This window comes from Spinacia oleracea, chromosome 3 (assembly GCF_020520425.1).
Source record: "Spinacia oleracea cultivar Varoflay chromosome 3, BTI_SOV_V1, whole genome shotgun sequence".
Classification (NCBI taxonomy): domain Eukaryota; kingdom Viridiplantae; phylum Streptophyta; class Magnoliopsida; order Caryophyllales; family Amaranthaceae; genus Spinacia; species Spinacia oleracea.
The window spans coordinates 17,517,429-17,531,474 of record NC_079489.1 but is presented as its reverse complement, the minus strand read 5'-3'; the positions used below and the strand labels follow the sequence as shown (position 1 = coordinate 17,531,474).

At 36.9% G+C, this 14,046-nt stretch overlaps 2 protein-coding genes across 2 annotated transcripts; one reads left to right on the top strand and one right to left on the bottom strand.

Moving 5' to 3' along the window:
* The first annotated feature begins 5,764 nt into the window (after positions 1-5,764).
* LOC110802276 (uncharacterized) lies at positions 5,765-9,608 on the top strand. The gene is made up of 11 exons (XM_022007726.2): positions 5,765-5,921; positions 6,015-6,153; positions 6,838-6,965; positions 7,039-7,232; positions 7,307-7,627; positions 7,723-7,781; positions 7,911-7,947; positions 8,041-8,112; positions 8,226-8,376; positions 8,546-8,689; positions 8,780-9,608. The coding sequence occupies exons 2-11, from the start codon at positions 6,036-6,038 to the stop codon at positions 9,185-9,187; spliced, it is 1,632 nt and encodes a 543-aa protein (XP_021863418.1). The 5' UTR covers positions 5,765-5,921; positions 6,015-6,035; the 3' UTR covers positions 9,188-9,608.
* A 427-nt stretch (positions 9,609-10,035) lies between these two features.
* LOC110802277 (uncharacterized) lies at positions 10,036-13,729 on the bottom strand. The gene is made up of 3 exons (XM_022007727.2): positions 13,494-13,729; positions 13,287-13,361; positions 10,036-10,332 (listed from the first exon to the last, which is right to left on the bottom strand). The coding sequence occupies exons 1-3, from the start codon at positions 13,605-13,607 to the stop codon at positions 10,312-10,314; spliced, it is 210 nt and encodes a 69-aa protein (XP_021863419.1). The 5' UTR covers positions 13,608-13,729; the 3' UTR covers positions 10,036-10,311.
* Positions 13,730-14,046: the final 317 nt, after the last annotated feature.

Below are 14,046 nucleotides of genomic sequence, written 5' to 3'. Positions count from 1 at the left end.
TTCTTGACATCCTTGTTACTTATGAGCTTACCTCGGGTCAGAAAATCAATTTGGAAAAATTGGATGTCTCTTTCAGTGTAATATTAGTACTAATATGCAGGCAATGCTTCAGTCGAAGTTGAACTTTATGGCGGTGGAAGGGCACGATAAATATCTTAGGCTACTCACCTTTGTTGCTAGATTGAAGAAAATTATTTTCCAAGCTATAGTGAAGGGTTGGAAGGAAAGGTACCTATCAAGAGCCGGGAGAGAAAACCTATTAAAATCTGTGGTATAAGCTATCCCAACGTACACCATACAATGCTTTAAGCTCCCAGGCAAGGCCATTATTAGTAATATGACTTTGGTGTGCCAGAACTTTTAGTGGGGCCAAAAAGGGAGTGAATGGAAGCTTGCGATGATTAGATGGGAAACCATGTGCAAACTAAAAAATGAGGGTGGAATTGGGCTGAGAGACTTTCATGCTTTTAACATGGCTCTTCTAGCCAAACAACTATGTAGACTCACAGCTAATCGAACTCTATGGAAGCAGCTATCCTCAAAGATAAGTACTTCCCGCAATCAAACATTTTGGAGGCAAAATCCCCCCCCCCCCCCCCCAATGCAAGCTTTACATGGCGGTCTATCCTTTCGGCTAGGACCTTCTGGCTGATGGTTTGTGGCGGGTCATTGACAATGGAAGTAAGGTGAGGATTTGGGGTGATAAGTGGATTCCTAGCCTAGCGGGTGGTAAGCTCACTACGCCCCCACCCACTAAGGAGGATTGTAAGTCACTTGTGCGAGACTGGCTGGACACATAAGGTAGAGTGTGGAATATGCATGAGTTATTTGCTCACCTCTTAGAGGAGGAAGTGACTAACATTCGGAGAGTTCGCATAGCAGAAAGCAACCAAGATGATTTTCTGTGAGACGTGCCTACCGCTTTAAGGTGCAACGCAGTAGTGGAAGCATTGGCTCGTCTAACGCAGACTCAAAGACTTATCTATGGGTGACGATATGGAAAGAAAAAGTGTGCCTCCTAAGGTAAAAACCCTTGTTTTGCGTGTTATGGGTGAGGGTCTTCCAACTTCAGATAACCTGGCAAAGAGGAGGCTCCAAGTTGATAGGGTTTGCACCACATGTGGAGAGGGGATTGAGACCACATTACATATGGTTGTGCACTGTAATTGAGAATCAATTCATGTGGCGCATCTCCCTGTTGCGAGTGGAGGATACTACGAGTCCTTCTACACCTTTCATTGAGTGGTGTGAGAACCTTGCTCGCAAGTGCAAGACTGACAGGAGTTGGGAGATTGCAATGATGGTGTCATGGTAGAATTGACATATGAGGAACCTGTGGCTTTTTGAGAGAAAGAAGTTGGATTCACAACTTTATAGCATGAAAACTCTAAGCTTACTGGGTGAGTTTGAAGTTGCATCTATCCGGGAGCATACCCAGTTACCTAGTGTGACAGTTCATGGTGCTCACTGGAAGACACCGTCAGCAGCAACTTCAAACCGAACACATATGTTGCACTTTCAAAGGAGGGAAGAATGAGTATGGGAATATTGTTCGTTATGTTGTTGGTGATGTTTTGATAGTTGCAGGTCATGCGTGGAAGAATAGGTGGTGCTCCCAAATGGAAGCTGAGGCTATCCTGTTTGGTCTCAAATACGCTTTTGATGCAGGTTTCAGAAGGCTCGAAGCTGAGTCTGACTGCTTTCCCCTTGTTAACATGCTCCTTGCTAACAGGAGGGAGAGATCAGTTATGCAATGCATTGCAGATGATATTCAGAATTTAGCTAGCTATTTAGATTCTTGTACCTTTAATTGTAATGGTAGATATTGTATTATGGTGGCTCATTCCATACCCAAGCACTCACTTGAACTCCAAGAAGTGAGAGTTTGAATGGAAAAATGCCCCGAGAAAATTGTTCCCCTTGTTTTAAACGACAAGGAGGGTTTGATTGAAACTTAATAAAGCAAGTACACATTGTTTCACTGTTTAGATTTTTTTTTAATAGAGACGAGTCTAATTTTTCTTTAGATGGACTTTGTGATCAATTTTTCTTAGCTACTCCCTCCGTTCCACAATGATATTCCCGTTTTAACTTTACACGTTTGTCAATGTGCATTTTGTATCATTTTTTATCTCTAACTAGTGTGTGGCCCGGGCGACGCCCCGACAACTATTTTGAATAATTAAAATTTTAGATTTTTCGTTAGGTCAATATTTGACCAAAATACATGTAGTTCATAAAAGTGAAAATATTCATTAAATTTATCAACTACACATGTACACTACGTCATTTATCATGCGAAATACCCACGCTTTCCCTTCCCTTCCTTTACTATTGTTGCATCAAACATGAGATTCCTACCACTTCCTTTCATCATACCAAACATGGAAAAATATATTTTATTTCTTTTCCTTTCTCTTCCTTTCTCTAACCTTCCTTTCTCTTTTCTTTCCTTCCTTTACTAATATTGAACTAAATGAAGCCTTAGATAAAATTATAAAATTTTGATATTCTTCAATTACTCATTGAAAAGAATCAAACAATACCCCACATGAATATATTTTTTCTTATGTATTGGAAATAATATACTCCGTAAAAGATTCTCTTTAATTGTGAATAGTGTCAAAATTTTAAATGGAAACATCATCATAGAACAGAGGAAGTATTACTTTTTTGTGATTAGATGTAAAATTACTCCGTATAATTTTTAATTTTTATATAATTACACACGTATCACGTGTATATAAGACTAATTGTTTTTGGGGATTTTTATTCAACGTCCTAATCCGTTAAAAACGCCCTCATTTATGGGGTGAAAGTACAATTCTGCCCTTTAAAATCAATTCACCATTTCCTCCTTCACTCACCTCTGCTCTTTCCCTCCCCTCCTTTCTTCACGGCAACAACCACCACCCACCTCGCCGGAAGCTACCACCCACCTCGCGTTTCTCCGGTCGGGTTTGTTCCACCAAAAGCTCGCCAGTGATCCAGATAGTATCTCCTCTGTTTTTTCCATTGCGAACCCGAGCGTCGCCGCACTAGCAGTCCCCTTTCACCGGCTCTGCACTCCCACCTCGCTCCCCTCTCGTCGGTGTGAAACGGCGCTGCAAAGAAGGCCCACTACACTCCCCTCCCGACGTCGTTGCCTCCTCCATTATCGTCGGCGAAGGTATTTTTATTTATTTATTTAATCTTTCTCGGCCGCGCGCGCACACGAATTGCGGGGCCGGCTTCCATGCCCGCCGCGCACAGCCTGTGCGCCGGTGACATGTGGGCCGCCACTCCCATGTCACTGGCGCACGGGCTTTGTGCGGCGGACATAGATGCCCCGGAATTAATATTTTTCGACGAGGTTAAAAGGAGGCCGGCGAAGGGGGAGGGGAGGTGAAGGAGAGGGGTGGAAAAAAAAGTGCGGAGGTAACTTTTTATAAGGACATATTTGTACTTTCACATTAATTATGAGGGCGATATTAGTGTACACGGGCGTTGAATAACGATACACTAGCTTTTAACCAAATACTACCTCCGTTTCAAAAAGATCTTTACAGTTACTATTTGCACGGATTCCAATGCAATATTTAACTACTAATATATCCAATTTCATATGTGAAAAAATTATAAAAATTTGATATTCTGAAAATACATCTCGACACCAATCTAACAAGATCTTACATGTAATGTTTTGATGTATATAATGGTGAAAATTTACGGTCAAAGTTTTTATACTTTGGACACATTTTCCAAAGCGTAAAGAACTTTCTGAAACGGAGAAAGTATCTAATATAGAATTTTGAAATAGTCAACAAACTAAAGTGCATTAAAAAATCTTTTTTTCTTCGAAAAGCTCCTAATCAAATAGGGCCTTAGTTTGCAATTAGGGGTTAACAAGCAAGAAGAATACGTAACCGAAACTTTAGAAAAGGTCGTTTGTCTTAACAAGCAAGAAACAAAGACAAGAAGATAGTGAAAATTAAAAGTACCAACAAAAGCACCATACTTGTATTTAGCCCGTTGATCTTAAGCTACATGTTTTTGACAAGCCTCAAAAGCAGAACCCAATACCCAAATGACATGGATTAGTGACTACATTACCAAAAGTGCATATTTTAGTAAATTACCCCCATGGCCCCACTTAATCCAATATTTAGCTAGGTAATTGTTTATGGTAATCTTACAACATATTACATTACAATAATTGGCCATGTTCGGGGGTAAACGAGTCCGGTCGAGTCTTGTTCATGTTCATTTATATTAGGCAAACTTGAAATTGAACATGATCTTTTAAATTAGCTCAAAAATCTGTCCAGGATTGGCTAGTTAAGAAGATTTTGTTTTTGTGATCCAACCATTTGTGAAAGATTCATTTATTAATCTAGTCGAGTTTATAAGCGATCTTTTTTCATAATTAAAAATCTCAAAAGTCGAATATGTTATTTTTACACTTCACTTTTTGGGTGGTTAAAAGTCAAATATGATTTTATTTTATTTATAATACAAAATTGTTTATATGTTAAATTGGTGATAATACAAACATTAATGTAAATAGACGAGAATATTTATATCATGTTTAAACTCTTTATTAAAGGAGCTCCAAATTTTGTTCAAGCTTGTCTCATTAATTAAATTAGTTTTGGCTCATGTGATGCACGTGTTTATTAGTTTTAAAAATTGTTCATGTAATAAAGGAGAAAACAAAAGGTTTGGAACGTAAAGAGCTTAAAATTTTTTGACGAAATCGGTCGATTAAATTGGAATGTGAAACTATTAAAAACTACATAGTAATTATTTGGAAAAAGACAAATATAACATTCAACGAAGGGGAAGAGGAAAGATATGGAAAGAGGAAAATATGTGTTATTAAAAAAGGAAAAAGATAAAAAAAATTAATGGCATGACACGTGGCATCATGAATGTCACGCAAAATTTTATGTATTAAAATATTACCTTGTAGTATAGATAAACGGATATAAATAAGCTTTATCTGAGTTTGAGCCTGAATTATTTAGTAAGACTTAAGAGTCTTAACTCATTTACATCCTCTCATATAGGAGTGAAATAATTTCGAGCTAAATTATTGCAGATTATTCGAAATTAACTAACTTGACTTGAACAATGTAACAAGTCACCTCTAATATTTTATTGCTCTTTTAAAACAAAGTTACCCATTTTGTCTAACTATGAACACTTAAAATTAAACTTAAAAGTTAAAAACCTCATCCATTGCTTGTACTCTTTTTTATTATTATTTTTCTTTTGAGGAAAAGCTATTGCTTTTACTTGTTTTATGCATAATTGCATATACTATTAACTTTCTACTAATCTTTATTATAGCTAAAACTAATCAAATTAAGGGTAAAATATCATCTGAAAACTAGTTTCGGCCGCGTTTTTTGTACATTTCAGACTGCTCTAAAAGAAGAAGAAAATCATTTCTATAAAATGTTTATAGAACCTTTTATCAGAAGATGGTGAAACTACATGCTTTTCTTGATTTTATACTTTCTTTTTTTAATCATCTTTACTATAACTTTATAATGTAATTAGTGGAGATAATTTAGATTAGATAAAAACAAAAACAAAATGTGCTTTACTTGTACACAAGTCATTCTCTGCACTGATGATTTACTCTCTCCTTTTCTTCCCTTTTGTTTTGGGGTAGGGAAGAAAGTGTTGGGAGTGTCCTTTAGTTTTAGGGGATCCTCTATTTTGGGAAGGTAGTAAATAGATTAAGCTAAGTAATAAGAGCTTTTTTACTAAAGGCCAACATTCCTTTCTCTTAGAACTTACATTGCAGCTTCTTTAGTAAAGTCCCCTAGCTTGTTTCTATATGATGACTTTATTCTATCTATATAAACAAACCATGACTTGTGATTATTCTACTGTCTGTTTTCTCCATCTCTTTCTCTCTGAAGGATTAATTGGTGAGTTTCATCTCTGGATTCTTTGATAGTTTCATCTAGCTTATAAATAACTTGTTTTCCTAAACTTGGGTGCAATACTAAAATATATGACAGGTTGACAATCTAAAAGGGAAGATGGGAACAACGCAGACACGTGGCACTAGCTGGGCAGTGTTTGCAGTTCTGTTGATGATTATTAGCTCAAAGTTGGATGTTTCTGAAGGAGAACTCTTACCATACGATGATGAAACAGGTAAATTCTGCAGTTAAGTTACTAGTTTTGCCTTGTGTTAATAATCTGCTAAAACTTGGGTAAAACATGTTAGAAATTACCAATTCCTTCTGCACTTTCATCAGCAATGCTACAGAGGAAATAAATATAGAACCTATTTTATCACTGTATGGTTAGATGATGTATAGGGTTTTTGGTATCGTCCATTCTAAACCCGTGGATTTGATACTGTAAGTCCGAAATCCATACCTGATACTTTTGGTTGAAACAAACGCCCTTGAGAGTTGAGAATATGATGGTACAATTTGATTCTGCAAGTGAATTAAGATCATCTCAGAGCAAAGAAATTAGTCAACAAGCCAAGTCAACCACCTAGTCAACATTCAACAATGTTATGTGGCCTACCAAAAATACTTGTAAAGTCTAGAACGAGTTTGAAATAAGACTTTTGACTGAATCTAGTTTCGGAATTTTGATATGTTAATGTCTTGTTTGGTTGGCGATAATTTATAACACAAATGGTAATGACCTTATATGTTAGTACATAGTATTATTTTTTAATTTATATGTTATGGTTGACCTCAAATCATCGCAGATATCGATATCAAAACAGTATCATGTTCATGTAGGATCTTGTAAGATACAGATTGCATTTTAATATTTATTCCATAAACTAATTGAATAATAATCGATTGGTTCTCACAGAAACTACATTGGTAAATTCGTTGAGCAGTTCAACAAACCAACCAAATGAAATAGTACGGATGGATCCACTTGACCAATTCAACAAATACAGAGGCGGCTATAACATCACAGACAAACATTATTGGAGTGTAAGTATAATAATTTAGAACAATATTGAACTAAGTATAATAATTTTAAAACTAAGTTCAATATGTTTTGCAGTCAACCATATTTACTGGAACTTACGGGTTAGCGATCGGACTGTTATGGCTCATTGCCGGCATTGTGTACGCCATATGTCTACCAAGCTGTAGAAGTAGAGCCAAGAACCAACACCTGAAAAAGAGAACACCATGTCACAAGCCGTGTTATCTCTTTCCTCTCATTCTCACCACAATTGTCGCTATCCTAGCAATGTAAGCACTCAATACATCACTAAATAGCAAACTAGTCATATGCCAAAATCCAATACCTAATGAAATAATTTCAGAATTGCATCTGGGTTGGCTCTGGAAGGGAGCATGAGATTTCATTCTAGAGCAAAGATAATTATGAGTGTTATAATCAACACAGCAGATCAAGCCTCTAATACCATATACAATGCCACCGGACCAATGAGAATGATCGGTGCAAAATTACAACAACAAGCAACTGATAGTATTGATGGTGTGGATGGGGCTGATACTGCTGAAATTGCCGGTGCAGCTAGGTTCTTGGCTTCCACTTCTGACAAGCTTGATTATGCAGCAACTGGCATAGAAAGACAAGCTCAGAAAAACAGAGACTTGGTCCAGAAGGGTCTCACAATACTGTATGTAAACATATTCCTTTAGCTCTCTCTTTCTGATAAGTCATAACAACCAGACTTCTCTCTCAATTTTCTCATCCATGTGATCTTAATTGCAGGTATATCCTGACCATCGTCACCGTATCAATGAACCTAGCTGCTGTGATTGCTCTTACAGGTAACAAAGAACTAATTCAGATCAAATGAATATGCAGAAAATGAGATATAGAATCACACTTCACAGGAAATAAGGACTGTCAAAACCTATTTCTTTTGAGCATCTGACAGTAAAGTCTTTTACTTGCAGTTTTTGGTATACTGAGATTTCGACGAGCACTCCACATGTAAGTACATCAAACCTCTAAAGTAACTCCAGGTGTTGAACAATATCTTTGCAATTGTAGAAAGTGCTTACTGGTTTTTTTAATCTTCTACAGGCTAGTCATATTCTGCTGGATTCTAACAGCCCTCTGTTGGCTATTCTTTGGAGCGTATTTCTTCCTTGAAAAGTAACTGTCTACTCTTCCGTGTTGATTTCTTATAGAATGTTGCTAAATAATGAAGGCCGCATAAATGTTTTACCTTAAGCACAGAGTCAATAGTTAATTAGATAAATATGCAGGTTCTCCTCCGATACATGCACAGCTCTTCAAGACTTCCAACAAAATCCAGAAAACAGCAGCTTGAGCTCAATCCTTCCTTGTGATGAATTCCTTTCAGCAAGAACCACGCTATCTGATGTTGGCATCGGAATCTATGCAATTGTTGACCAGGTAAGACATATATTGAGATGGGGTAATGTTATGATCAAGATGAAACAATATAACCAGTGATTGCTCTTCTGATAAATAAAATAAAAAACCGTACAGCTCCTGCAATGCCGACTTATTTCAAACCAAAATTCAGCTATAACACCATTTTCCTGTGCATCCCATATCACAGGTGAACACAAATATCTCTCTTCTGAGGGATAATTCATACCCAGGCCTCCGATATGTATGCAACCCTTTCTCAGGACCACCAGATTTTCTGTATCAACCAGAAAACTGTGCAGCTGACACAATTAAGATAGGAGATATTCCACAGGTATGCCAAGAACAATTGAGACCATTCAACAAGAAAGAAAATATATCTTCAAGCAAGTTTTGGTGGGCTAAAAAAACCACTCTTTTACAGGTAGTGAAGATGTTTACCTGTTCAGACACCAGTGGGACAAGTTGCCAGGGAGGAATCACGACAACCGGTGTGTACAATGTCATAGAAGGTTACTCGACTTCAATACAAAGCCTGCTAAATGCATACCCAGACATGGAGAATCTAGTAGATTGCCAACTTGTAAAAGATGCATCCAAAAAAATCCTAGTCAATCACTGTAAGCCATTGAAGAGATACGCACAGACAACCTGGGTTGCAATGTTGGTACTTTCAGTGATGATGGTGATTTTGGTCTCAGTGTGGGCAAGTTCTGGTCATCACAAACAAAAACATTATGTTGCAGATGGTTCTGTCCAACCAAATACAACAGAAGCAAACAATCCGGATCTTGAAGCAGCTAAAGAAACTATTGAACATCAAGTCCAGTAGTCTGGTTGAGATTCAACCATAAAGCAAGAATTTCTTAGAGAAGCAGGAGACTTAAGGTTCTTCGATAGAATAGTATCAGAACAGTATACACAATACAGGGTCACCGTTAAGCAAATAGCAAGACAAGAACTCCAACACACCTTAGACTCCTAGGAAAAGTAGTTCACAAAACCAAGCTCTCCAAGTAACTATAGTGTTCGAGAGGACTAAACAACACTCCCTAGTATAGACTGACAAACTAAAATTTTGTTCAGAGGAAGTGCGGGGAAATATTTCCTAATAATTGCTAATAGTTATACAATATTGTAATGTACAGAAATCTGGGGATCGACCCCATGAAAGAAACACAATGTGTTCTATGTAATTGTATATCGTAACACCATTTTCAAGAAGCTACTTAAGTGGTTAAGTCCATACTCCATAGTGAAACTAGTCAGTCAAAGAGGATAAAAAAAAAGGTAGTTTAGCAGGCTGCACGGTGGGTAGAAGCCACATCACAATTCACAGTCTGTACTCTGGCGGCAAGAGCTTTTCCCAAATTCACTGTTGTGGCACAAGATTTTGTAGCAGGATAAACAATGAATCATTAGAAGGGAAGTAACAAATACAGGTTACGGAAGTATAGAAAGAGGAAATGCATTAGAGTGGCTGCATAGAACATAGATTATCAGACAGAAGCACAAGGACTGTCAGGTGTTTGAGACACAATTAACATCGTTACCCTTGTTTTAAATACAAGAACCATCGCTAAGAAAAATAGAGCAGCGATATGTTGTTAATAATAAGAAATCAGAAACGCAAGATAAAAGGACAAATATCTTGAAGAAGACAAAAGGAACATGCACAAGGACACAGAAAAGAAAGAAATTCTTATTCTTAAACAGTTCAACTCAATCATGGCCTCGTGGTTATCACTTATCACACTTGATCAACCAGAAGAGCAAACAAGAACTAGAGTAGACACAGATAGGAACAAAAAGATTGTGCCTTCTAGATAAATCATATGAAAGTTTCTCAGTAGCGATTTTCCAATTTCCAACAAAGAAATTACAATGTTCCAGCCGTATTTTCCATTAATTCCACTACAACAAAGTAGCTACGCTGCAAGACCTCAAGCTAACAATTCAGCTCGAACTGGCTCCATCCTGCAACAAAGGTACATTAGATAATGAGAACATCGACCAGCAAACTTATGCCTTCTTTTGAGGCGTGGTTATAGGTGAAGGATTACCAATAGAAAGATGAACTTTTGCAGCAAACATAATTTAAGCACAATGGACAAGTTATGGTTCCCTAATGTTGGCCCTCGTCAAAGGAAAAACTCAGAAATGTTTATGGATCCAATGATAAAGAAGATCCATATCAGACTATGTTCAAATAAAGAAATTTCAACCAGAGGAGTAAAAGTTTCAGAGATACTATCCTCCTGCAGTCCCATCTATTTTGAGAACACACGACTACAACCATATCATACATAGTGTACAAAATATGTCAAAGTACAAATTGAATGAAAGTGCTTGACCAACAAATAAAATTTAAAAAGAAGAGCATACTGCCCATCCCAGGAACAATACGAACATAAGTGACAACAATAAGCATAGAAATCAACAAAAGTACAATTACAATTTGTACATTTCCACCTAGCCTATCACAATTGCAGAACTAGCAGAACTCTGCAGAAGTACTTAAAATTCAATCATCAACATGAGTTCATTAAATCAAGAAGAAAAACGTAGAGACCGTTTAAATTAGACACGTCAGCAGTGCAGCATGCTACCGTTCAGAAAGCCAAATACTACATGCAAAAATGCAAAAGCTTCAAACTTAAGTACTTACTCCTCTATTGTTTGGAACTTCCTACCCAAATACTCTTCTTGAAGCTTCTACACCCATTCACAAAAGAAGAATATCATTAAGAACGTTGGTCCAAGCTTGTCAGCCTCCCTTAATTTTTAGTTATGACCTCCTCACATCTAGGTTTCCCGACTAGCAGCTTTAGCTGATTTAGATATTTGTAGTATCATAGAGACAATTCAAACTAACTAAATGAATAAATAACCCCATTTCCAGAGAACTTTTCCTGGCTTCAACAGAAAGAACTTAGCTTGTATCTTGTTTATCTATAAGAAAAATTTACATACAATGTATTGATTCATCCAAAACAAGGATATCCCTACGAAACCATCAAAGAGTAGCAATATAACCCTCACTTAACATTCTCCAACTCATTAGATCAATCTCTGTGCTCACTTACCCCAAAATCTGAGAATATCTTTAAAATTGGCTGACATTTACTTAAATTTGATGATGTAATTCAACTTGAAATATTTGCCTCCATAATGACTTTTAGGACTGTGATGATCCCTATATTTACCACTGCCTTCATCCTATTGGGGATGGCAATGGATCGTTCGGGTAGGATTTTTCGGATTTTACGCATACCCCACCTCCTATAGGGTTCGGATCAGATTTTCACCTTTCCGGATTCTGATTGGATTTTTTTCATCGGATCCAGACTGAATTGCCATCCCTAGTCCAACCTGCTTAATTTCGCAAGTGACAAATGCATCCACTGCATTTGTTTATTAACAAACTCCAACAGGGGACACCTCGGTTCCAGAGATACCTAAAAATGAACCAAGAGCTGATCAACTTATTCTTCATAGTCTTCACATAGCATACACCTGCTTGCTTTATATATGGTGTTCTAGAACTAAAGCATTGATGGCCTTTTCTTACTGGCAGCTACCCATGACAAAAAGAATCACATTAAAACAAAGGTTTGGTCCTCCAAAACAGCCTATGCAGAAAAGATACATAAGCTCCTCAACCCCCAAAAATAAGGGTTTGTAAAAGGCCTGAACCAAAAGAAAAAGGAAAATTACTACTTCACAAAACAATCGAGTAATCACCTACAGGTTTGATGTTAGTCAAGAAGAGCAGTCCAACAAGTATAAGGTGCATCCTCTTCCGGATCATTAAAAAATCAGAAACTTGAGTTACGCCGCTTTGATAATGATTTCAAGCAGTCCTCTTACTGAAGGCTATCTGGGTGATGCCAAGCTAGACGATCAAATCTTCAAAAGTTGACCCTATACCATACATCATGCCAAACGAACTCTCTATATTATTCCACCGTAAGACACCCAGAACTACTGTGTGGTCTGGCTGCTTAATAGTTAAAATTGGCCACTTTGTCCACAATCAACAATGCAGGAAGAACCCAATATTGAAACTATCCACACAGGGACATGGCTCTAGTCCAACTTATTAACTTCCACCTCTGAGAAACTAAATAGTTGGCTTCCTCTATTCTAGTAGAGCCCAATGAAACAATCAAGAGCCAATCAGGTGCAACCATGTTATTTTTGGTGACATGTTTTTTATCATCACAAATACAGGACACCCTTCAAGGATAAACATTGATTCACTTCAACTGTTACATTTACAGTAACTAGGCTTTTTACGAAAGACTCCCGTGTTTGAAGGTTCAGAGTAATTGTTTTAGTTCTTTCATACCTCCTGAGCCCATAGTTGCTCGATCCACAAACTTGATTTCCTCAAGTAAAAAAATAACGGAACCTACAGATTTTCTGCACCATACTGCATTCCTAGAATCCACAACCATCACTTCTTAACATGGTAGACAAAAGAAAATCCCACATAACAAATGTGATAACCACAAAAGCAAGATCATTTTAATCATAGTCCACAATATATGCCAACAGCCAATACATCTCCCAACATCTCCTGCTTCTATTATATTAAAGCAACTCGTCACATCTTATCTTAATAACACAGTTTCTGAAAACATTTCCATATATTCATAAGTATCAGTCATCTTTACACACCAAAAGTACTCATAGAACCCTACAGTAATCCCAGATTAGTTTTATACTATAAAACTAATCTTGGGGCTTCGACCATCAGGTTAGTTTTATACTCTATCAATCCCATTACGCGAAAACCTCAAAAACCATGCATAATCCAAAGTAAAGGTCAATGCAGATAGCATTCATAGCAATATTCCAACATACATTTGCATATTCCAGAAAATTCAACACTATGAAATTATAACTAAAAAAAAAAAAAAAAGCACCTGAACATTTGAATTATGAGGAACAGATTCAAGAGTGGAGACCCTGGTTTCTAGAGCTCCAAAATTGTCTTTCAACTGCGATCAAACGAACAAAAAAATCAAATAAAACTTGCGACCAAATAAAAAATTGAAAACCCTAAGTGAATGCAATAAGTTATTGGAACGGAAATTGAGAGTTGGAATTGGAAAATTGAAAGAGAGAAATACTTGATTGACGAGGAGGAAACGATCTTTAGAAAGGTCTTGATGAAGGTAGTAAGCAATGGCGCCTCCGGTGACGAGCATGCCGGAAGTGAACCATAACAGCCGTGTTCTTATCATTTTCCGATCAAATTCTTCACTACACCAAAAATATCAAACAATTTGTGAGCTTTGCCTAATTTGTGTCTTTGTGACTTAGACTTCTGATTTTCATCTTTGGGCAATTTTTTTTTTTTTTTTTTTTGGGTTAAATTTTTGAGAAAGTACCTTTTGAAAGTTTAGCGGTTTATTTTTTTTATTTTTTTTTTGTTTTTGAGAAGAGTTTTATTATTTACTTTTCACATTAGCAGTTAGGCCGATTACTTTTTTGTTTAGCAGATTTGACTAACTGCTTATATAAACGTGTTTGTTAACAATTAATCCGTAGAAGTTTCTTAGAGGGAAGTGATAAATCCAAGGAAAATTTTACTTCTGCCAAGGAAATCCACAATTTTTTAAAGCTGATTTCCTTGGAATAAGTGAAATTATTCCTTGGATTTATCATTTCCCTTTCTTAGAG